Below are 25,024 nucleotides of genomic sequence, written 5' to 3'. Positions count from 1 at the left end.
TTTCACTGCTGGATCAAACACTTCACTCTTTATCCCTTGATAAAGCCTTGAGCTACATTAGTTTGAATTCCAGGGTAGAAGCCATACAGGAAAATAAACTAAATAACATTTGAGACCAGTAGGAGCTGCCTGTTTACTCAATGTAATTAGCAATAAAGATACAAATTGTCCCTGATAGGAACAGTCTCATCACCAAAAACTAAGGGCAAAATGTTTGTTATTATGGAACTACCAAATTGAGTGTTTTCCCTAGCTCTGAGTTAACATGTACCTGAATGCTGGGAGCATGTTTAATCTAACATTCCTGTAAGGTTTCAAGGAGAAGATAAAGGAAAAAGCAGCATATACTGCAATTAACTGTTGGTTTTTCTTCTCTCCTTAAACTTAATTATGGAGACTTGTAATTCCTCAAATAGATTACTGTTTGAAAAGCAAAAATAATCAATTTCAAAAACAGTTTAAAAATGCTGTTATTGAGAATAGTGGATCATGCAAGTGCCAGCGAGAACTGACTATAGACTTCTCCTCTTTTCATACAATCTCTTTAAAATCATATACTAAGTCATCAGTTTGGAAGTTTCTCCTACCTGTTAAGCCTGTTACAGTATTTTACCCCAGCATATTCACAACACCATCCACCTGCTGACATCTATCTTAAAAGTAACATCAGAGATACTTTAAATACACAATGTTGTTCAGAAGTCTTGCAACAGAAGTGAATCAGGCAGGGACATATTTGGCCTATACAGAGTGTCCCTCTAACCTGACACTTGATCCAGTCAAAATTCACAGTATTTGGGGGTTCTGTCTAGAAAGTCATTTTCAGCTTAGTTAAACTCTGACTCTCCCTTGCGAGGCTGGTGGAGCTCTGGGCATGCACAAACTCACTCCAGCCTGGCTTAAACTCACCTCATCCACACACAGCTAACTCAAGCTTTGCTGGTATGTGTAGCCTTAATCAGCAAGTAGCATATTACATGCATTGCCCTGGTTAAATATCAGCACAGACTGGGGTTTAAATAAATTTTAAATTCTCTCAGGTTTTCTCCAGCACAATTGCAAAAATCACTGCTCCCACTCAGTCTATCAGCTTTGCCTCAGAAATACTCTAACACCTATGACCAGATCCAGCTTGTTTGTTGCCTTTTGTGGTTAGGTTTTTTTCATTTTTTCAAACACAGTTACTGGACTTAAGTCCCCCTGACTTGATAATTACCAAACCTGATGGCTTAGTTCAGGAGCAGCAATTCTGTGACTGTCCCAAAGTCACAGGGCTAGGTAAGGGTAGATCAGGTCTCAGGTCACCTTGGAGACAGCAGACTCACTGAAGATGAGGAAAAAAGTTCCCTCCACAGCCGGGACAGCTCCTTCTTGTGGGAATCTGCCTTTGCACTGGGAAGCAGCAATCCTCCTCCTTTCCTGGGAAAGGACAGCAACTCTTGTGGAAGAAACAAAAGGACTAGGATGAAGTAATCTTTTGAGTGGTTTGTGCATGAGTGGTTTTCCCAATAACCACTGATGAATATTTGCTTGAAGCTTCTACAGATAAACAAAATAACACTTAAAAATAATCATATTAACTAGCTGCTTTGCTTGGTTTTGAGCTCAGAGGTGAGCTTTATAGTTTTAAATTGGTTTTTTTCTAATTTCTTGGATGGAAAAAATACCTTTTCCTAGCCCTATAGGCCAATCTACTTCATCAGTCTGTAAAAAACAGAGAGATGTGAATATGTTTTTGCAACTCTAACTCTTGTAAATATTCAAGTAGCTGAATTTAACCATCTTATCCAGTTGTACCTCCCAAAAGCATCTGTCTTAGTTTTCATTGCCTTCATACCACAAAACCAGGTACATGGAGACTTGCAGGTCAGCCTCTCTCTATCTTCAGGCACCTCAGGATATCCCAAAATCCACCCAGTTCCTCGTCTGGGAGGGAGCAGCTTGTTTTCAAGCCTTGATTGTAAGAAACAAAGTCTCACTGCTGAATTACTGACTCCGCCACAAGCTGGAGTGTGACATTCGCTGGCAGATTCCTTTCCTGGAGACTCACTCCAGCCACATCTGCAGCTGGAATGCAGCTGCTGACCCACCCTCCATCTCTGCACAGGCAACATTCCCCCCAGGCACAGAGAAAAGACTCAAAGAAATGGATTTCATTAATAGCCATTCACTAGACAAGCTTTTAATCTAAATGTTCTCCTCTTATTTTCTTTCTTACTAACACATTCTTGACTCGACTCGCTGTTTTATTTTTGTCTTTCTTACTAACACATTCTTGACTCGCTGTTTTATTTTTTTCACAGGTCTGCACATGCATGCAGATGGATTTACACCATGTTTCTCCTCTAGATCACCCTGCAGGTAAAATTTCCATTACAGCAAATGCAGAACTCTATAAGCAGGACAAGTGTCCTGGCACATAAGCTCTGCTAGTTCACTGCACACCCTTGAGCAAGTGTCTTCAATGCCCAAGGGAAAAGTGCTCCCCAGGTATAAATTTTGTTGATGAGCTGTTGTCATGCAGCTGAGTGCTACCAGATAGAGAAATGCTCAGCAGAATAGTTCTGAGACTCCTACCTGGGGACACAAGTCATTAAACTAGAATATAAACCCAAATTTAATGTTTCTAGGGGCAATATAAAGTCCTTGATGCAGAAACATCTTCATGTTGACGGGGCAAACTTCAGCCTTGTCCTCAGCCTCTGGACATATTCCTTCAGGGGCTTTTTGTGGGTTTGTTAATTTTACTGGATAAACATCAACAATGCATTTGCAGAGAATTCCAGACTGGTTGGAAGGGACCATAAAGCCCATCTCATTCCATGCCCTTGCACAGGGACACCTCCCACTAGACCAGGGTGCTCAGGGCCCTGTCCAGCCTGGCTTGGAATGTTGCCAGGCCAGGGAACACTTAGAGGGAAGTGTTCAGGGCCAAATTGGATGGAGCCCTGAGAGTGAGTATTTTGGAGTATATGAGACATTAAGATGTAATCCAGGACGGCTTGTCACCCACTGCCACCAAAATATGAGTCTTACCCTTCCTTTCCCCCTATCAGTACAAGTGTTGGCAAGGCTATTCAGTGACACACATTAAACCAGAACTAGTCCAGGAAGATGTCAGGGAACAGCAGAGGATGGTGCTCCCCAAATACGAGCACAAATGATGAGTGTTCATCTTCTCTGAGATAAAAGTTAATATTCATTTGGCCCCACTCTGAAAATCACTCCAGCAGGCTATTTAAACCATAAACCAACAGGCAGAACACACAATTCCTTTTCTCTTTTATTGCTCCTGCCAATGTGACTACCTTTACGCAGGCAGATTGCTTTCCTACATTAAACACAGTTTTATTAATTTGGAAGCAGCAGTTTGCCTTCTACCCCTCCTAAGGGTTATCCAATTAACACACGGTTATCCTTTTAAGGAAGTTCCACATTTTAACTTCTTTTGCCATTTTTCAGATCTGTGTAAAGGTTACTTGGCAAGAATACATGCATATGACGTTAAATGGAGACCAACCCACCACTAAAAGGTAATGCACATAGAACATAATACAGTACTTGGACATCATTTCAAATAAATACCCACATACAAATGTAGTAATTTTAAATGCGACAATATTTCTTATGAATCAATACTGTAACAGAAGATGGAAATATAAGTCCCCACATCTAGGAATAATAATGCTTTTTCCAGCAAACAGAAATCTTTGCCCCGCTGTCAATAGTAGTTCAATTTGTACTTTTTTTTGAGGAGTGGGAAGGTTCCCCTCCAGCAAGTACCAATTTAATCGTTCCCGTGAGCCTCAACGAGCCGCAGAGAGCCTGACACGGCTTGTTGCTGCACTTCTGCGTTTCTGTTTGCTGAAATCACAAGTAGATACAACATGCAAGAGGAGATCTCGATGTGCTGCAGTTCACATCTGCACACAGGCTATGGTTAGCTGCACCCAGCACCGCACACCGCCCAGGACAGCGACACCCCAACGCGTCCACACAGTGCTCAGCTGTCCAACACGAGTCCATTTGGTTCCCAGAGTGTAGTCGGGTTTGTTCAGGTTTGTGGTTTTGTTGTGGTTTGTTGTTTTTTTTTTCTCTATACCCCTGAATTTGCAAGGATTTGCGTGATGAAATATCATTGACTAACAGAATTTTTTACAATCCCGTGAATATATCATCTCTAGAGTAAAACTACCATTAAAAACGTGCGAAAGGGGAGTTCACTTTGCACTTATTGCTCCACGGCTTTAACGAATTCCAGACCAGCCATTCCATTCCTCCTAAGTGACAGGACTCGGCCTACGCTACGCTAAGAGTCTCCCTTCAAATGATCAAAGGCACTACTGGCAATAATGAACGACAGAAAGGCGCTGAGAGAGAACACCCTATCATTGACCACTTTAGAATTTTTCTTTCTAAATGTACCATAATTTGGCACAATAAAATGAAAAAGTAACAAAACAATTCCAATTTGGAATTTAACTGGTATAGTTGTATAAAATTCTGTTAATCAATAATACTTCAACTTCCTAAAACCCAGGAATTCTGGAATTCATAGGTAACACTACTTATTTAATATTTTTCAAGTGCCTATTACTGTTTTAACCAGAGCAAAGTCAAGTTTTCTTCTTGTTACATTGAACTATTCCTAAGAATAATAATACAATATGAAAAAAACCCCAGAATTTGAATACCCTGGATTTCTTAATGAACATGGCAGTTAAAAAAAAAAATCAGTAATTTAAACATATAAAGCTTAACATTTTATAATCATAAAAAAAGCTGCTGAAGCACAGCACATAGTTTAGCAGAGCTCCTGTTTTTTGTAGAAACTCTCTTCTAATCACAATCTAGACCCCCCAAAAATCTCTGCCACATGCTGATGTACAAGTTGTAAATCACAAGTTCCAAACTGGAGAGAGACTATGAGCACAAACCACTGCATTTATATAAACTCTTCTACATAAGGAATTAAAGAAGCTAAAGAAAATATCAAAAGTGCACCGATTTAACAATCAGGTAAAAAATGAGCATCTGCAATGAAATAAATTCCCCCACCCGACAGTTCTAGGAGAGCACACACTAACATGGTGAGCGTTACATTGGAAGTAGGTTTCTTCAGCACTTGTAAGGTTTCTTACTGCAGCAGCACTTATAGGTAAAGCTTGTTTGTTTTATAGCTTCAGGCAGAAAGGGAAGATTTCAGGTAGTATATAGGAAAAGGTGTTTTCAAAAGTTAGAATCAGGTCAGTGGTTTCCATTCTGTGTGCAATGGGCCACCACTTTGAACCAGAGTGAGGGAGGCTAAGAAATGCTGTTGCACTGTTGGAAAGGCCTTCTCCAGGGACTACTCTACAGCTGAAAAATGGAAAAATAAAATAGCATTAGAAAAAAAAATAACCAGTGTTTATTTCTCAATTAAAGAACTGCAAACTTAAATCCATGTGCCGCACAGGCAGGTTAGTTGGGTGGGGGTCTGTGAGCTGGAGCAGCAGCCAGTCCAGCTCACAGATGCCTTTCCAGGTGGGTGAAGGAGGCTCTATGGGCTCAGCCTGGAAGCAACAGCTTTGCAGAAAGAAGGATTCTTACAAGTACTGAATAAAGCTTTGCTGTTTAAGCACAAGTTAACAGCAATGAGTGTGCAAGAAACATTTTCAGTGAAGCTTTAGGTTCTCCAGAAACATGCAGGTCAGTATATCATGCAGGCCTATGCAGAGAATCATTCAGAAGAGCCTGCTCGCAGAGGTAGGTGATGGCTTAAGGAATTTTCCATGCTTTATCCCAACCCATTGAGACTGATAGGAAAGACTTACAGCAAATGAACGTCCCAAGAAATTGTTAATCAAGAATTAAAACACTCAGTCTTAAATATTATCTAAAAATACGAACAGCAGGATCAAGTCACTTGACACCAGCCCTCGGTTCTTTTTCTGCCAGGTTACGCCGCACCAGTGACAGACTCAAAGAGCAGTCAGGCTGGCTTCTGTGGGTTTTGGAAGAGTCACAGAAATGACCCAAGATGGAAATGACTACTAAGACTACTGGGTTTAGTAGCAAAATTGTTTATGCTCAGATCTGAAAGAGTGAGCCAAGCCTGAGAGCAATAGTCACTGCTGGTAATGCCGAAACCTCTACAGAAAATTCCAGCGAATTTGAAAAAAAACTAACATGCATTCAATTAGTTTCTCCAGTTTACCTTTTTGCCATTAGCATTTTGCAAAGTGTTGTCATTAGAGACATGGAAGCAGTGAAAACTGTGTCAAAGCTCCCTAGCACAGTGGAAGCAGAACTGTAACCGTGCCTGCCAGAGCAGAGGAACTCAGCACTCGAACACCTGCTCCCACCACTATTTTTAAATCATACTTCATGCAGGAATGAGAAGAATAAAGGCCTTTTGGAAGATTGTGCAGCAACGAAGAGAAAAGCAGGATTGAAAATTGTAAAAGATGTCTCTTCTAAAACATCAAACCTGCTATTTAGCAATATTAAAGCTCAAATTCAGGAGAATTCAGTGTTTTCTAAAAAAAGAGCAATAACAGACACACAGGGTCTAGTTTCTAAAGCCAGAATTGCAGGCTGTTTAAACTTCCCAAGCAGTGATGTTTGAGCAACATATTAGAATTGAATCACTTGGGGGTTTTTTCCTCCTCTCAGTACCAATCAATGCAACTCTGGTGCTGGGCTGTGGCATTCCCATGGTTCCCAGCTTTGCAGCAAAGTTCCATTTGTTTAAAGTCTCATTGTACGAATTTAGAAGACTTCCCCCTCACAGCCCGAAATATCTGGGAAGCCAAAATCCCCTGTGGCTTCTCCTCACTGGGAAAACCAGCTATGCTCATTATTACCATCTGGTAGCACTGGGCTATCTCCTGACTATGCGTAGGCAGCGCGCGGGAGAAGCTGCTGAGCATCCCCACAGGGATGGGGGAGAGGAGCAGAACCACAGCAGAGGGTTAGAATGGCTTTAGAAACAGCACTATCGAGCAGACATTGCTTTTAGTAACACTATAGGCATACAAAAGTATTTGAAAGAGTACAAAATGAACAGGGCTTTACATTAAAATAAAGTCTGAGGCTAGGCACTTCAAAACTCTGGGTTAAACAAAGAACGGTGTGCCTTGCTGTGCTCCACAAATTTTCCACAATTTTAGAAGCAACATTTTCAATCTTTTTCTCTTATGGAGGCACCAATTATGAAGTACACTTTTATGTTATCAAACTTCTTGTAATTAAGTGGCTAAAAAGGCCCCTTAAAAGTTCAATAGCAGACAAAGGTTTGTTTGTTTTTAAAGATTAATATGTATACTAAGCTATTTCATAAATCATTGTTAGCAGGATGGTCTGGTTCAATTTCCTGTGCCTCTAATGTAGAGCCCTGTGAAAAATGTGCTTGCATACGGAATGCAATATCTTCTGGATACTTAAAACAATCAGAGCTCTGAAATGCTACTTATTTAGGTCAATACTGAAAGCTGAGAAAAACTGTTTGTGACCAACAATGCTAGACCATAGTCACATTAATTCTACATACACATGTTGTGTGGCTACAGTGATATTCCAAACAGGTCCTTCCAAAAGCATTATGCTTGCAAGGAGCAACACAAGACCACAAAGATCCTTTCAGCACATGACACTTTTCCACAGCATAACTTCTTAAAGTGGAACTGTCTCCCAGGTAGGATCCCAATCCTTAACGTTTTTAGCTTTGTATCAGATGGGGTAAATATTGCATATTTTTAATATAAATGTGCAAGTTTCTTCTAGTTAACCCTCTGAAGAGAGGGAAGCAGAGTGTAAATAATGTAGCCTACCAAGTTTTTTTCTAGTTTTTATAGCCTATAAAAGCTTTAGGACTTTGGTCAGTGGTGATACGACAGTGAGTTTTTAACATCTGCCACAATTGGCAAATTAAGTTGGATTCCAGTTTCCAAATGCTCTGCATTTCCAAGACATACCTCTAATTTTAACCTTTGCTTTTCACCACTTGTTAAGCCACAATAACAAGGAAGGTTTTTCTGTTTGTTTCTGCCTGTGAAAGCATTTACTGAAGTATGCTGTAACCCTGGAGAAAGGATCACATTTGTGCTATACAAACTACAATTAGTAACACCAGATATACTCTATCAGGTGTACTCTTAACACTTACCATAAACAGCAAAACCCAGACATGTTAATTGTGGAAAAAGCTAACTCCTTTCCACTATTAACTTGTTAATAGCATCCCCATACTTATGCATTAGTTACAGTTAAGACCACCATAATACAATCTGTATTACCTGGTTCAACAACATACTAGTACAAGTCAACTCACTGCGACGTTAGATAGTGGGGATTTATGCTGACAGTAACAGCATAAGATAAGATGCAGAATATGATTTTTCTAGACACCTGTCCTAGTCACAATAGATTTTGTATTTCTCACTACAAAACACCTGGTTGTTCAGGACAGATCCCTCAGACCTGTCTGCGCAGGACCTAATGTGACTTACACTGGGGCTACTGCCCTTGGCTTTCGAGGCAGACTTTGTGCGCACCCTTTTGGACTGCTCGTGGTCCAGCTCCAAGTGTTCCAAGCGCTGGGTCAAGGCCAGTTTCTGCTGGATAGCCATCCGAAGCAAGGAGTTCAGAGTCTTCTTCTCATCCTCGGCTGCTGCAAGTTGCCGCTGCATCTCATCCAGCTGTGTGACATACTCGTCACATCTGCAATGAGACACATCAATCTTTAGCAATCCTGGTCCCACTAGAAAACACAAATCCCTCGTGTCCGGCTGGTATCAGCAGTAATAGCTTTGCAGCTTCTTGCACACACACAGGAACTCCAACCAAACCTGTAGAAAACCATCATTACTTTCCACTGGGGTTCTTAAAATCCCATGCTCAGCACTTACGGTTGTGCCTTTCAGGATGGAATACAATAAACAGCCTTCCTGGGGAACAAAAGCATGGAGCAGTGCTCGTGGTTAGAGGTCAGTGAGATCTCCTCCCATAGTGAGCAGACCCTACACAGGCACATTACTTTTGTCTCTCCTCACAGAGTTCTAAGCTTCAGGCTGGAAAGGGTCTGAGAGGAGCAGCAGGAGTGCTGGGAAATGGCCAGTACTACAATGGCCATCAGTACCTGTTGAGGAGCACCTGAACTTTGTCATCTGTTACTTTACATAGAGTCCAAATAACAAATCTCCAGTGGTGACTGAACAGCCCTGTTAAAAACAAGCATCTTTCAGAATTCCATTTCACCCTACTCCGGTTCCTGATGTAAAAATTCCATAAACAGTGGCTGTTTTCTCAGTAGCAAGTGGCCTTTCTGTAATTGTTTTCACCATCAAAACCAATTTTAAAACAACTAAAGGAACCAAGTGCTGCTGGGAAGGCTGTGGTGAAGCTGCATGAATGCCTCAAGCATTCTACAGTCATTGTCACTGAGCCTGGAAGCTGCTTAACTTGCACCATGAACAATTAAAAAAATTAACATCTTTACATGTAGGTTCATATTTACTGCACAGAGACAACCGATTATGCATATGGGTAGAGAAATACATATTCATAGGTACCAGCTGGAATTTACAATGGCCCCATCTGTAAAATACAGCTTCTTCAAAAAAGCAAAAATATCAGCAGAGAAGATCCTTTCAATATGGAACTGGAGAAGCCCCTGACTTTAAGGGACATTCGTCATCACTGAGTAATGTAAAGCAGACTGGGAAAGAACCCACCACAAAACAAAACTGCATTGATATGCAGATTCATCAGCTGTGCTTATACTATCAAGCCCCAAATGCTGCACTCCCTGACTTTAAATAGCAGGATTAGGCCTAGATTCCTAATTATATTTACTTGGGAAGAAAGAAAGGAAAAAGAAAAAAACCCAGAATTCTATTTTTGAATACATATGGAGATTAAACCGTAACCCAGAAATATTCGTATAAAGCTGCATGAACTCAAACTGTGCTGCAGCTTCACAGACCAGGACATTTTGGTGAGTTGGGGACCCCTATGTGCACGGGAACGTGTCCCCTCACATCTCTGGGCATCCTGCTCTGGAGTTCCTCACACCTCTCCCATGCTGTGCAGCCACACCAGCCCAGGAACCTCAAACTTGCTGGAAGCCTGGCACCTGCCCTTCCCTGCACAGCCAGGTGGACCTAAAAGGGCACAACCAACGACATCCCAGGGAGAGGAGGCAGACTCAGGGCCACATCTTGTCCCACTTCCCATAAGGGCTAGAGAGGATCACAGGCTGAAACAGCCCTGGGAAGTCTGAAAGGCCTAACAGTCCTCCCCTCTTGAGGGAAGGTGGCACCAGCTTTCGGAGGAGGCCATGGCCACAGAACTGAACAGCTCACAGCATCCCACTGACCTGTGTCCTGCTGCTCCAGAGTGTCAGAGAGGTGTTCTCTTCCCTTGGGGGTGGGAGCAAGGCACAGGCTAAAGATGCCTGGGAGGGCTGTGGAGTTTCCCTCCAGTTTTCAAATAAGCTCATGACATTTGAGGTGAAAAACCAGGTCAAGTTATAACACAAGTGACCTTTCTGCTTTCTTTTTAGCCCACACGTCAAACCTGATTCCTTCCAAGCTCCACTACTGCAAACCAGGGGAATGCAATTGCTTCAAAATATGACCTGTCCCCATTACCTTTGTTTCATGCTCCATATTACCCTCTCAAAAGATTTCAGCAAGGTGAAATGATGGGTTCTCCCATTTCCAGCTTCTTTCTTGTGAACCAAAACATATCCACTGCTTTTTTGTACAGAACAGGAACTTCCTGTAGCCCCAAAACTTTCAGCTCAGTGAAGCAGTGTCAAGATTGCTTCTGTCTGTTGATCTGACTTGCACTAGAAAAGTGCTAATCCCAGTCAGCCAAGGTGAGGGGTGCAGATCTCTTCCCCCCACCTCATTTGGAACAAAAAGAGATAATAAAGAGAAGACAAAACCACTGCAGTAAGGCAGAGCAGCAACTGCTCGTGTGGTCTTGCTCATGTTCTGTTATTACTCAGCAGCCTCTCAATCAAGCACAGCCAGTTGTGGTTAAGCCAGTGGCTGACTGGTGACAGACACATGCCCAGCAGAGTCTAGAAGTCTTTCACAGGTGAGTCAAGCTATAATTAAAGCCAGGATTGTGACTCCAAAAGGTTATTGTAGCACGTCATTTTCTCATCAAGATTCCTGTTAGCACAAAGGTTTACAACATCCAATGACTGTCCTTGGAAATTACAAAGTACTCACTATTTCACCTAAATTAGCTGCCTTTTTTTTTTCCTCTCTGTTTTCCATAAAACTCTATTCAGGGAGTTTTTCCTTCCTTTCTGACAAAAAGAATTGTTACCAGTAGCATATGTTCAGCTGCATTTCACTGTTCTCTCCTATGTAGGAGGGGCCTACACACCATCCTGCATCCTGAACCTGGATTCCTGATCTTTAAGCCAGATGGAATCAAAGTCAAACCTTGTCCTGGGGCAAGCATGGCTGTCCAGGGTCAGGGAACACCACTCTGTGCAAAGCACAGCAATCATTCACTGGGACAGAGCAAAAGATGTCTGAGAAGTCTTCTCCAAGTAGTGGCTGTAGATACTGCATGCAGGAGTGAACTGGGATCTGCCCCACTTCCTTCCTGCTGCTCACTGACTCCCAATTTAATTTTCTCAAATAAAAAAGCCCAAACCAGCATAGGCTCCCAAAGCACCTAAGTCAGCCCAGCCTCTGGCAGCGTTTTAGCTGGCAGGAGCAGCAGCTATGGCAGCCTGTCCTTGTGCTCTGTGTGTGTGTGTATTTTCACTGCTTTGCAGATAAAACAATAAAAGCTCCTTCCCTTTTACAGTCCCATTTGCCATGTGCTAAGCTACTTCCCAGCTGTATATTCAAATCAGAAAATCATTAGAAGGTCAGAATAGAAGATGCCTTTGTTCTAAAAACACCTTTGAAAGAAAATAATTAAGCTTTCATGCTTTTAAGAAGAATATGAAATTAGCATAAGCCTGTTGTACTTCCACACATTCACAGCTTCAAGTGGACAGTGAACACAAGGCTTTGATGTTGCCCATTTTCTTAGAACTGGTAATTAACAACAACAACAAAAAAGAAGCTTCATCAACCAGATTTTCAGAAACAACACCAGATAAAACAACTATCTACACAGAGGAATTAAATATCCTGAGTGTTAAACATGATGATGAGAAATAAAAAGTAAATCCTCTAAAACACTCTCTGAGGCCAAATTACTGAAAACCCTAACAATGGGCTGTGGCATTTTCCAAAGCTGCACACCACTGCTTCCCACAAACACCAGTGGTGCTTTCTTTCGTTCTACAGACCAGTTTGTGTAAGCTTTAGCATGTACTAGTTTTAATACCATTTGTAGCTAAAATCACTAGTGAATCAAGCTCTGTTCCTGGAAAAAAAAGAAGTGATGTAACCAAATGCACCTGGGCATAATTACATTTTTCCCTCTCCTCTGCAATTAGTGAGGACCATTTGACAACTTCCAAGCAAGCAAGGCAGATGTGACTGAAGGAGGCATTAGAGAGAAACATCAACTGCTACCTTGAGAGATTAAACTGTCAACTCACATAAGAAATTTAAACATGGAGGATTAAAATCACAATTTCTCATTTTAATAAAGAACTGGGAAACGTATTAGCAGAGACACAGTTAAAATGAGATGCAAATGAGCACTGACTGCATTCAGCTGTAAGAGATTAGCCACCTGCTGTTTCTAACTCTATCTTAGAAATTAATATTAAAGACTGCATTTTAACACCTTCCCCCAACCTCTGGTGCAAACCAGTTCATCTGCAGAGAAAGTGACAATCTCTGTTACCAGGGGAACACAGGGAGAAGGTTATGGCAGCAATAAAGCGACTGAAGCTTCTTTCACAACGTCTCTTCCACTGTGCCTGGTGTGGCACACGTGCTGTACCCGAGCTGGGCTCCTCAGCACCCATGGCAGGTTTGGAGCCAGCCTGTACACCACTTGGATGTGAGTGGAGGAATGAAGGCAGTGACTAGGGGCTGACAGCAGAAGACAGGCATGTCTTCAGACACCAGATCGTTGTCACGATCTCGCGCAATCTCCTCTGAAGGAACTCACAGGGACACAGTTTTACATATCCATAAAACCAAACAGTTTTGGGTTTTTAAAAGTCATGAAGTATACACTAAACCCATCTCTTGCCTGAGTTTGCAGCTCCGAACTGCAGTAATGTGTTCTTCAAGAAATCCTGAAGAACAAAGGACAGAACAAATCCTGAAGAAGGAAGAACCCCCCAGATTTAGACAGATGATGATTAGAGACAAGAAAATTCAAGGGAATATCTATGGAAACCTTAGCCCATTGCTAATTTGTAATTATGTCCTTAATACTTTGCACTGAAAACCCACCTGAGTTGTATATTTGAAAGGAATAAACCCTGTGGCTTCTATTTGCACAAAGCACTGATTTTCACCACAAATGGAGAATGGTTTATATCCAGCTATAATTTTCCAGAATCTTTACAATCAGCCATGTGTAATCAGTATCCATTAGTAAAAGCTATTAAAGAAATTGGACCACAAATCTCTCCTGTAGTTTGAAACGTATGGGAAGAATTATCTTCTGCACTGAGAGGAACAACCAGCCCCTCAGTGCTGGACACTACAGCTCTTCTCAATTTCCACCAACAAAAACCGTCAAGCAGAGTTGATAAACTTCTGTGGCAAAGTCCCTCCTCCAAGAATTCAAAAGAAAACTCCTTTCTCCTTTATCTTCACAGGTTGAAAGTAATAGTCCTATGCCACTAGATCAGAAGTGCAAAGCTATCCCACAGGCAGGATGTTTTTCCCAGCTCTCCACTGAAGGAGTGGCAGGGAGTGAAGGATCTAATCCCAAACTCTCCAGCCCTCTCCACCCCACACCACCCAAGCTGTGCACATGCTTTGTTTTTACAGCCTATGAGCACTGACGTTTCCTATGGATTGCCAAATAAAACCAGGACTTGCCAATCTGAAACATCATGGAGACAAGTAACTGCTGCTGCAATCATCTCCAGTATGTTAAAGTAACTCACTTTCCACTTTTGATTAAAACCAAGAGGGCAGACAAGTTGCCCAACAAGAGCTGGCACAGACTTTCCCCTGAGCAACGAGTGTTTACTCTGAGCAGTTCTCTGCACCATTATGGCACAGGGACATGTCCTCTGGTTCACTCTCCTTAACAGCAAGGTCCAAGCAGAGCAGCAGGCGCACGGGAATGTGGTGTGGACACAGCCCCTTCAACAAATCCCTGGGAGAAGAGCAGTGCAACCCAGGGCCACGGTCTATCTACAAGGGGCACCCTCGACCAAGGCTGAGTTTCAACACATCCAAAATTACTTGTAGCAGACATTTTAATGGCCAGGCATAGAGGGCAGAGCAGGCACATCAGTGCTGTGAACGTGAGTATGTGTACAACATCCCCTGTGGGGTTTTGCAGCATGGCTATAGGACAGTGGAATGCCTTTGTCCTGCCTGGATGTCTCCTTGCTTTCACGTGGGTCCTGGCAGCCCAGACATTTTTCTCTCCAGATGTCATTCATCACCTCTAGATCTAGCACCAGGAATAGGAGGCAAATGCTGTTACTCCTGTCTGGGAATCTCATTCTGGAAATTTTCAAAGTCACATTTTCTGTGTCTGGCTCCTCTGAGCATTTATCCTATGGGATATTTTTAGAGACGTTGAATACTTCTACTGTGTAGAGTCCAGTGCAAAGACCCTTTAGCTATAGCTCTAATTCCTGTGAGGACTGTACTGTTCTCAGCATGAATTTAAAACTCCTTTATATTCTGCAGGCCTTTGATGCCCATGAACACAAGAATATTTTCCTAAATGCTCTGAATACTTGGAACACTGACAAGAGTGTGATTCTGAGCTGATGTATGTATTCATTTGAAACACCTTTTCCCCATTAGCAAAGCTAGCTGCTAGCTTCTTATGTGTAATGATTATTTTGTTTCTTTATCACAAGCACTGTCTGGTCATTTCAATCTCACTACATGCTCCCAGTCTGTCCAGTATATTCTAACAGTTGCCACTTGTCCCCTTGCTGATTTGTTGCAGTTTATCTTTTCCTCCATTAATGGTTTGTGAAACACTGGAACATGGGGATAGCCATTAATTCCATCTGGGCATGCTTGTTCTCTGCTTTCCAAAGCCTTCTGCTCTGCTGTGGTTCTTAATTACTGTTCCTTCTTTATTCTGGAAGAATGAAAAATGTCTGTTCTCCACTTCCCTTGCTTGTTCTCAGATTCTGGAAAAGAACCAGTGACAACATAAGCAGCAAAGTTGAGAAGCCCATGCCTTTCATCAGAGGAGTGAAGTATCCTAAGTCACTTCTCAGAGCCAGTTTAAGTCTTTCAGGGTTTATTAGGACAAATGCAACTTCGTATGAACATAACTGTTTGGTTTTGCTGCAAACAAGCCAGAGAAGAGCCAGCTGGGCTGGTAACTACATCTTTAATGCTCTCAGCACAGGAACCAGAGTAGTGCATTTTGTGGAATGAATTTTGAGAAAGATTGTTTTGGGAAGTGGTCTTTCAAACAGCTGCCCCAGAGAGCAAGCAAAGTCCAGGAGCCAGAAGTCTAGATGGTGTCCATGAAGAGAATGTACCACCACTTCACACCTTGGAACACAGCTGCAGGCTGCACTCCAAGAACCTTTGCTGCATCACCCTCAGGCCTCACTTAGCTCCATTTTGCAGCACCCAAGCTGCCTGCTACCTACTCACAGTCATTACAGGTAGGTCAATAGTACATTATTCATACCTTGACTTATTCCTTTGTGTGACAGCTTCATTTTAGGCATACAGTGTGTCTAGAGTGCTCCAGCAGTCCCTCAGTGTTGGGAGCTGTTAATCTGTGTTGAGCAAGCCTTCCCTTGTCTCCAGCTGAGCTCTTCTGTATTTTCACTACTTATTAAAAATAGCTGGTAGTACTGTCAAATTAGTGGGATTAACCTACTTTAAAAAGCAAATTAGGTCAGTTACTATATTCATGCCCAGCCTCCAACTCTCATGTACAGCTCTCCTGCATCCTAAAAATGGGCATCTTCCTATGGAAAACACGTATCTGTGTGCAACTCTTTGCTTTGTCCCACGCTCAAACACAACAACGAACCAAACACGAAGGGGTAAAGGCTCCATCGCTCGTGATCAGTCTCTGCTGGTACAAACCTCTGGGCCAGAGAAGAAACACTACTTACTGTGTGCTGTTAAGAGGTGCTCCATTAGCAGGCTGTTTGCAACGGTGAAGACAAACTGGGCTGTTACATACGTCTGACATTTGAAACACACCTAAAAATCAGACTCCAGAACAGTTTTTGAGCATATGTCCACCAAAGCACCTAGGAACACCCCGTCCAAACCTACCTTACCCAAAACGCAGGCTCAGATGAAACAGCCACTGAGAGGAATGCGCTTGGCCAACCACTAAGCTGCTAACCCTCCCTGACCAGGGATCGGGAGGGGAAAAGGTGATGGTACCCCACCTGCAGTACTAGGTCCTGACAGTTACTGTGGCATCTGAAACACTGGGCATGCTGAGAGAAAGAAGCAATTCTTCATGCTCTGTGCAACTGTCACCATCTCAGGCTAGATACCGAGTCCAAGGCCCAGCTGCTTATCTGCCATGCAAGGCTCAGGAATGCTCACACGACAAAAGGCTTAGCAGGCCACATCTCCACTCACTCCATCCTCAGCTTTTTGAGTCCTCCTTTACTCCTGACTTACTTTTTTTCACTACAGTTACCAAGGATATCATATTTTCAGAAATTACAGCTCTTCAATTTGGGCATGGGAGTCTGTTGTGCATCCCCAAATGGAGCTCACTCCTGCTCTATTCACCCACAACTCCCTGTGAGAGCATCAGGACACTGCTTCTGAGTCTCCTGCTTTCAGAAAAACCTTTATTCTGCCTCCAATTTCCCCATGCCAAGGAATCCTCATTGTCTTCCCAGTAAAAGGACAAGGTTGACCTCTAGGATAAAACACCAAGAGAAAGGCAGAGAAAGAACTAACCCTCTGGCACTTCTCTGACAATTCTTCCTCTCCAAGCCAGTTCACAATCATGCTCTCACACTGAGGCAGGAAAATCAACGAGTAGGGAAAACATACTGCAGTTAGGTGGAATTTAGCCAGTTTGCTATCTGCATCTAGGAAAAATAACTGAAGTTAATCATGCTTTTTCTCTTTCCTCTCAGCTTCAAGCTGATCTACAACTAAAAACACAGATTGCAATTTCTGCATATTAATTACACTCCAGAAAAAGGAGAGAGAGAAGAAAGAAAGTAGGACAAATCCAGACTGCACAGGGCATTCCCTTCCCTGGCAGAATGAGCTGCTACAGTTCAACCCTTAGCATTCCTTGGTATCCACTTCACTTTCCATGCTTACCCCATACATAGATACTGCTGAGAAAGGCAGAATCACCGGGAAGCCAGACATTACTCAAGGAACAGGAGACTGTAGTGCTGTAGAAGCACTGCCAAAAGTGACTGTACAGAGAAGTCCTTGTCTGTATCCTCATGATTCCTTACTATGGTGCTTCTTAGCAGATGACAGAGAAAATATTTCCTGGCATTTTGTTTTGTTCAGTTCTTTTTAAGTGTCCAGAGAGTGCAGAGAAGGAAGAAGCAGCACAGAGCACATACAGACTCTTCGATCCCTGTGGGTTAGCTTAAAAGTAGGTGTCTAGGTTACATTAAACAGCATCCTTAGGCAATGCCTGGAATGCACTTAGGAATGCATGGCAAATGAACTCTGCCAGGGGTGTCCCTGTGAATCCCACTGAGCTGAGACTGACCATTTTTAGATAAAGGTTTCTCTTTTCCTGTTTGCCAGGACCATCTCTGCACAGCAGCCAACTGAGCACTCCTGAGCTGTGGAGCAGAGTGTGGAACATGATGGTACTGCCTCAACACTCCGCCAAAGAATTGTGTACACTAAAAGAAGGAATCAATGGCAGCAGCAGCAAGCACCATGCACAGCAGAACAGCATTTATCACTGCTCCAGCACATGATGTGCCAGAGGGGGTTATGTCTCTTAGCACCACAAAGCACAACTAGGAAGCAGAAGCAAGTCTTGAAGACATAAGCAACGAAATCAGCTCAAACAGGTCAATGAAATGACAGATGCCAACTGCAGGACGGACACCCAAAGGTCTTGCTAGATGTTGACAACATCTTTACTTTTTTCTAGACCGTGAAAGTCAAGCAGAATCACATCTTCAGTGCATAATAAACACTCAATTTGCACTGTTAAATGTCACTCCTCTTCAGAACTATTGGCTTCAAGAACCACAGATGATCTCCCACCCAACTTGAATAAATATGGCCACAACAATTTGATGTTTTGTACCAACACACTATATCCCTGCATGTTCCTCATCAATCAGAGCATATCACAGACACACACTGTAAGCAACAACCTCGGGAAGTGGCACCCACCCTACCGCTATCTGCCGGGGTGGGTGTGGAGGATGTTCAACTTTACCCCACACAAGCAAGGAATGATGTTTTGCAGAGCTCATATGTTCTTTACCTTGTAGCAAACATTGCTCTCAGGGAAGAGAAGGTGGCAGCATCTTCTTTCAAAGCCTTCAGCTCATTTCGCAGCTTCATCATGGTCTCTGTAACCATCGCCTTCTCGTTCTCATACTTGCTCTTTAGGTTGGCAAGGGCTACCTCTGCAGTCTGGGGGTTACCAGGAAGAACAGAAATGGAACAGTTAATGAAATCCTTCACCAAGTGGCTGGCTAAGAGATTTCTAATCACTATTCACATCAAACATTTACTTTGTACTGGAATGTTAAACTTGTGGTCAGCTTGTACAGATATAACACAATTTCATCTTTGAACACCGGGAACAGCCATAGGAGGCTCCTAATCCCATTAACCATGAAGCAACATCAAGAAGTTACAGTGACACCTATCTCCAGCTACTAAAGGAAATTAAATTTTATACCTGCAACCCAAAGGAACAAACCAGTCCAGTATCTTGACATCTAAATGTATTTGTCAATCACCTGCACAGTTCTCTAACCCTTACAGCATTTTGCCTGTCTTACATTTGGGACACCTTTACTGAAATGTGCAAAACAAAACTGAAAGTATCTGTTTCATTCTTAAACAACACTGTACTTTTTGGGTTTTGAAGACAACTTCAATTTGCATTACTTTAACTGTAGAGGAGACAATGAAGCATGCCACATGGTGTTTTAATGGTAATTCTTTTCATCTACTGTGCAGCCCAATCCCCAAAGACTGATTTTACCTTTCATCCCTGTTATTTTGACCATCCTCACCTTGGAAGGCTCTTTTATTTTGAAGTGTGAGAGAGAAGAGTACTTAAGTTTCAGAACTCTCTTAAGGGTAATTACTACAATTCTTCCAAGTAGAAAATAAGATTTACCTCTTCATTTTAGATGTGTTGTATTAAATATGACCTGATCCAATTCAGACAGGCAGAAGATTGAAGCTACCTTAAGCTTAATAAAGTCTCATGAGAAGGTCAAAATGAAGCCACTTATACCACAACACTCAGCTTTACAGAGGGGCAGCTGAGTGCCTCTAAAGGAAGCGCCTGCTTCAGCCTCAGACCCGACAAACAGCAGCACTCAAAGCCCCACAGAGCTGAGGGCATGGCAGCATGGCCTCAAAGATAAATTCTCCTGTGTTCCCTGACACTGTAACCTTCACACCTGTATAAACTGGTTACCTGTTTGTTGGCCTTCAGCACAGTTCTCAGAGTTGCTATCTGTTCCCGCTTGGTGCTCAGCAGGGACTTCAGCTTCAGGATTTCTTCCATAAGAGCTTCCTTGTCTTTGTCCACCACCGGCCCAAGTTCCTGAGTGGCCACACGCTGCCTGGACAGCTCAGTTGTTCTGTCCACAGCAGCCTGCAGGTGTTTGATCTGATCCCGGATTATGGCGATCAGGTTGTAAATGTTCATCGGTTCCTTCCGAGGATCTGACACAGGGGATGGCAGAGATGACACCGGAGATGGGCTGCTGTCGCCGCTTCCATTCTCTGTCTTTCCCAGCTCGATAGTTAACAGCCCTTTAGAAAGAAGAATGGGAGACCTTCTTCCCTTGGCCTCTGGACTACTGCGTCCACCTTTACCTTCCTTGTAGTAGTCCAGCATCACCCTGTTTGGAGTTTCATTGTTGCACATGCAGACATGGTGGTATAAATTGGCCAGCTCTTCACTGAAGGTGACTAGTTCATCTTGGGCCACACTGAGGCTGCCTTGTGTTTCTCCAGCAACATCACTGACTTTCTTCAACTCCTTCTCCAGCCTGGCCACCTGTTCTCTATCGTGCCTACTGGATTTTTCCAGTGAGGTGATCTTTTCAGTGAGAGCTTGGCTCTCGGTTTCATATCGGCTCTTCTCTTCCTCATACTTAGACTCACATTCTTTGTATTTGGCCTTCAGATTTTTGAGTTCTTCTTTTAGGTCGGTAATTTCTGCCACAGCCACTTTGTACTTGCACTCCAGGATCTCTGGCCCATTGATGTCAACTTCATAGTAGTCTCCATCTTCATGGCTGTCTCGGTCCTTCTCATTGTCAAGGGCAGACTGACGCTCCTTGCTGGCCTGGAGCTTCTTCATGGCGTTCAGGTTTTCAGTGAGCCTGCCAACCTTCTCATGCTGCTCTGAGAGGGCCCCCCGGGTATTTTCCAGCTGCTTCTGAGATTCCTGTAGTGTTGTTAACAAATTTACCTTTTCTCTTTCCATCTGAAATGCAGAAACACAGACATTTATGTAAAGGGAACGGTATCACTTAAATGGCAACAGCAACTTAGCCAAGGTCCATATGGTTACAGAAATCCAATCGCTCGCACATTATGGAAAAGGCTATTTACTGTATTCTAAAATTATCTCAAGTACAGTGTTCATTGCAGATTTTTTCTCATTTCCTCTTCAAAATGCATATTTTTACACATTATTCCCTAGCTGACAATCTCATTGTGAAACATCCTTTCAGCTAAAGACAAGCTGAAGCTCATTGGTATCTTCTAAATTATCAGGTAAATACCAGAAAACATGCAGTTAGTCTATGGTGAAAGCTTGGAACTCCATGAAAGACTCAGAAATACCAAAACTTTTACAGTTTCTCCTGTGAAATTTCTCATTCTTAAGAACTCCAGCAATTTTTTCCACAAAGGCTTTTTCCTATGGAACACTTAAAAAATGCCTAACAAACTAACTTTAAAACATTTGTAGGCAACACAAATACATATCTTTTTCAAACCCTCCAACCTCCTAATTACACAGATACAGCACAGAAGTGATTGATGCTGATTAAGACTTCACATCCTTTGAACCAATTACAGAAAATACAAGTACAAAACTCCTTTTGATGAAGGTGACTGGAGCAACTATCAATTTTGGAACAACACACTATCATCCTCACTAGTGACACACTGAAGTAGACACAGCATGTAGTGCACAGGAGATGCATTAGAACTTTCCACCGAGCAAAGGACATGACTGCTAACTTCTTTGCTTAAAAAAAATGCAAGAAAAAGCTATGGTTTCTTACTGACAAACACCCTCAAACTCTAAATCAATCGAAACCTTTACAAAGAGAGTGTGAACTGTACAGTGACCATGGGAGATATTGAAAAGACTGGAATTACAAACAAACTCTAGGAGCTATCTGGAAGTGCACAGGTCTTTAGGAAACCCATTTACCTGCACAAGCTGCTGTTTCAGCTTCTGAATTTCAGAAATGTTTAATTCACTCAGAAGATCTGAAACCAGACTTGGGGCTGGAGGGAAGCTTTCACTTTTCTTGGGTGTTGAAGTACTGTTCTTTCCATTGCTGAGTTTGCTGAGGCAGTTTTGTTCCAACCCATTCATGATTTCATCATTGTTGGGCTCTGTGGCTTCATCACTGAACTTCAGCCCATCCAAAGAGATGTTCAGGTGGCTGTTGTACATGGAGTCGTTGATGTTCATGTAGTGAGACAGCTCCTTCCGAAGGTTGTTCTTCTGCTCCCTCTCTGTCTTCAGCGTCTCCAAGGCCTCCTCCAGCTGGCGCTCGGAGATCTCCTTCAGCCGGATGGCATCTTCCAGCTGGCTGTTGAGAAACTCAGTTTCCTCTTCGAGCCTTTTGATTTCATGTTTCAGGCCTTCGAACTCCACCTGAAGATAGACAAATGGAGGGGGGAAAACCCTCTAATGAAAATGTCTCCCTGCAAGGCACCAAGTCATTTTGCTTTCAAATGTTTGGTTTCACACCTCAATACAGTAGGAATAGAATATTTTTTTCATTTCTGCAGTCGTTTTGGCACTATGACTGTGAGCATGGCTTATGTAATTAACCTTCAGAGACCACAGAACAAAATTACTAAGCAAACTGTAGAAGGAGTTGATCTATTCTATCTTAATTAGGACAGGTGGGAGATGCAGTGTGTGGTACAGAGGCATCACAAAACAGGCTTTCCTAGCACAGCATGCAAACATTTTCTCTGATTAACAAATTCTCTGGCCAACCTTCTCACAAAGTCAAGCTCCACATTTCCAAAACCCAAAGCTGTGGTTCCAACACTGCTGAACTGCTGTTTGAATACACCACTGGGCTAAAACTGCAATCAGCTCTGCTTTTATCCATTCAAAATAAACTGTTTTATCATTTCTGTCACCATCACTTCAGCACATCTCGAGAGGGCTACACTTCACACTCACATTGATCAGTTTGAGGACATGCTATATGTTTTTACCTGCAAAACTGCAATTTTTTTAAACCTCTCTTGCACTGAAATTACGAACACCAATGACTAATGTAAAATGGGGAATGCAGGGCAGAAGCAAGCCTAAAGAATATTTCTCCTTCCCCTGAAAGAAAGGAAATCATACCACATGATATATGACACTATTTTTGCCAACTGCTAAATGAATTTTAGATGTCAACACAGAGCAATCTGGGAGTACTGAACCACACCCAGCTTACAAACCAGGAATCAAGCATGTGAATTCGCTGTTGCAAGTTAAGCCTGGGAAAACCTGATGGCTGCTTCTAGTTATGTCAGTAGGATAATTACAAGTTCATCAAATAAAGTTCATCAAGTAGGATTATTAACTTTTCTACCTTGCTCTAATCTATGGCCATGAAAAGAATGAGCTACTGGTTCTGTATACTTCTTAAGAAGTTTCATGAATGCAGTTGACTAAAATTCTGAAAATAGCTGGAACTGTGCAATTCAAAGTGACTTTTCAGACAAGCAGTCACACAGGTGTGACAGTGTAAAGCACCTCTAACAGCGGTCCAAGTTTAATGAAGGCATCTAGAAGGGCAGAACACCACAGAACTGGAGAGATAATGCAAGGACTAGGTAGTAATTAAAACATATGTTCAGAAACACCCCCATTTCCAGATACTGCAGAAGAGGGAGGATAGATAGACAGATGGATGGAGAGTATTGTAAAGGGACACTGAAAAATAGAACAGCAAAAACACTAAACCCAGTAACAAAGCAGAGCGGTAGAGACTTTGTTTCCATCAGACAGAGAGAAGGCAACAGTAGAAGCAATAAGGTGTTATGACTTTATAAACAGAGTCAGAAAGGACTTAAACATTTTGGGGCAACTCTTAGTGCTAAAATATAGAGCTTACACATAGCACAAACATGGAAAAAGAGTGGTTGGATGTTCAAATGGGACAGACCTGTACTGTAACACAGGAATTAACTAGTGCGACCAAAGCAACGCTCACTGCTTGAAAAACTTGCCTGATTTTGCTTCAGGACAGACACTTGTTTCTGGAGAGAGATGTTTTCCTCTTCAAGCTCTGTGTAGTCTTGCAGCAAACGTGCTTCTCGGAATTTATATTCCTTAATATCATCTCGCAGACGAGCCCTTTGGATCTCCACATTCTGGTTGACCTGAGAAAAGAAACACATCCCCAAACAACGGAGATTTGGTCAGCTACAATCAAATTCCAAAATGTTATATCTTTCCTTAGGTGCACTAATCAATTAGATTCTATTCGAACAGAAACTCTTGTCCCCACTCCCTGAAATTACAGAAAAGCATTTACACAATAAGTAGATTTTGCTTTCTTGCTTCTCACACAAATCCTGACTCTTGCCTCAGAGAAAAGTCAAGGAGCATGCTGGGAATGCAGCATTCACACCTGTGTTGTCTCACCAGCTGTAAGCAACAGGCAAAAGCTTTCCAGACCAGAAGTCAGTGTCCAAATGTTTTCACACTTTAACAAGAAAAGACTTTTTCACAAGAGAAAGACAGATTCAGATGACTTCAGATGTTCTTATTTGGACAGGTATTTGCTGCTGCTTTTCAACACATATTTTCTTTATGCCCAGAGCAAAACATTGAAAATATGTTCCAATTAATCCATTTGGAGAGAAACACTAAGTTAAAGGTCAGAGGGAATCCAAGATCCCAGGCAGAAAAAAGTAGAAACTGTGGCTAACTTATAAAATATGTGCTCCCCTCAGCCCCAAGACATATGCAAGACCTTGAGAAAGACTTTAAAAAAACCCCAAACACCATTGTTTTGAAATAGGTAAGAAGTAAAACACAAGATATTGGTGTATTATAAACTAGATCTTTCATGAATATACATAGACACTTGAATAAATTGAGCTGGCACATATCCAGCTCTGGGAATGGCTCACTGTACTTAGCATTTTTTTTCCCCAACATTATCTGCCACCAAGCCACATCTTCAAAGACTTAATTAAAACAAAGTGAAAAGTATGTGCTAAAACATTAGCAGAATTAACTTCAGAGACAGGCAAGCAGGCAATACAGTTGCATAGAAACATGGTACCCAGGTATTTCTGTAGTCATGCCTGTGAAGAGACAGGATGGTTTTCCAAACAGACCTAAATCAAATCCACTGCTGGCAGAGGCAGCCTGTGACTGCAGCTGGGCCATCCCACCTGCTGCCTGCTCCTCCCTGTCCAGCAGCACAGCCAAGCAAGTTCAGCCTCTGGTGTACAAACCCAGATTCCCCCAGAGCTCTCCACTTCTGGTCAGACACATACATGTC

At 42.4% G+C, this 25,024-nt stretch overlaps 1 protein-coding gene across 2 annotated transcripts in view; it reads right to left on the bottom strand.

The window, feature by feature from the left end:
* Positions 1–4,715: 4,715 nt before the first annotated feature.
* Positions 4,716–25,024, bottom strand: part of BICD2 (bicaudal D homolog 2 (Drosophila)) — a 34,022-nt gene continuing 13,713 nt past the window's right edge. The window contains exons 2-7 of one of the 2 annotated variants that reach the window (XM_009081932.1): positions 23,739–23,891; positions 21,700–22,152; positions 19,720–20,739; positions 18,544–18,695; positions 8,490–8,700; positions 4,716–5,358 (exon numbers count right to left, since the gene is read on the bottom strand). In XM_009081932.1, the coding sequence (XP_009080180.1) occupies positions 5,353–5,358; positions 8,490–8,700; positions 18,544–18,695; positions 19,720–20,739; positions 21,700–22,152; positions 23,739–23,891 (1,995 nt within the window). In that variant the 3' untranslated portion in view covers positions 4,716–5,352. Of the gene's footprint in view, positions 5,359–8,106; positions 8,701–18,543; positions 18,696–19,719; positions 20,740–21,699; positions 22,153–23,738; positions 23,892–25,024 lie in introns of those variants that run through there. The other variant, XM_009081931.1, reaches the window with a different exon arrangement.

Source organism: Acanthisitta chloris, unplaced genomic scaffold, assembly GCF_000695815.1.
Source record: "Acanthisitta chloris isolate BGI_N310 unplaced genomic scaffold, ASM69581v1 scaffold6579, whole genome shotgun sequence".
NCBI lineage: Eukaryota > Metazoa > Chordata > Aves > Passeriformes > Acanthisittidae > Acanthisitta > Acanthisitta chloris.
This window is presented reverse-complemented; position numbering and strand designations above follow the sequence as displayed.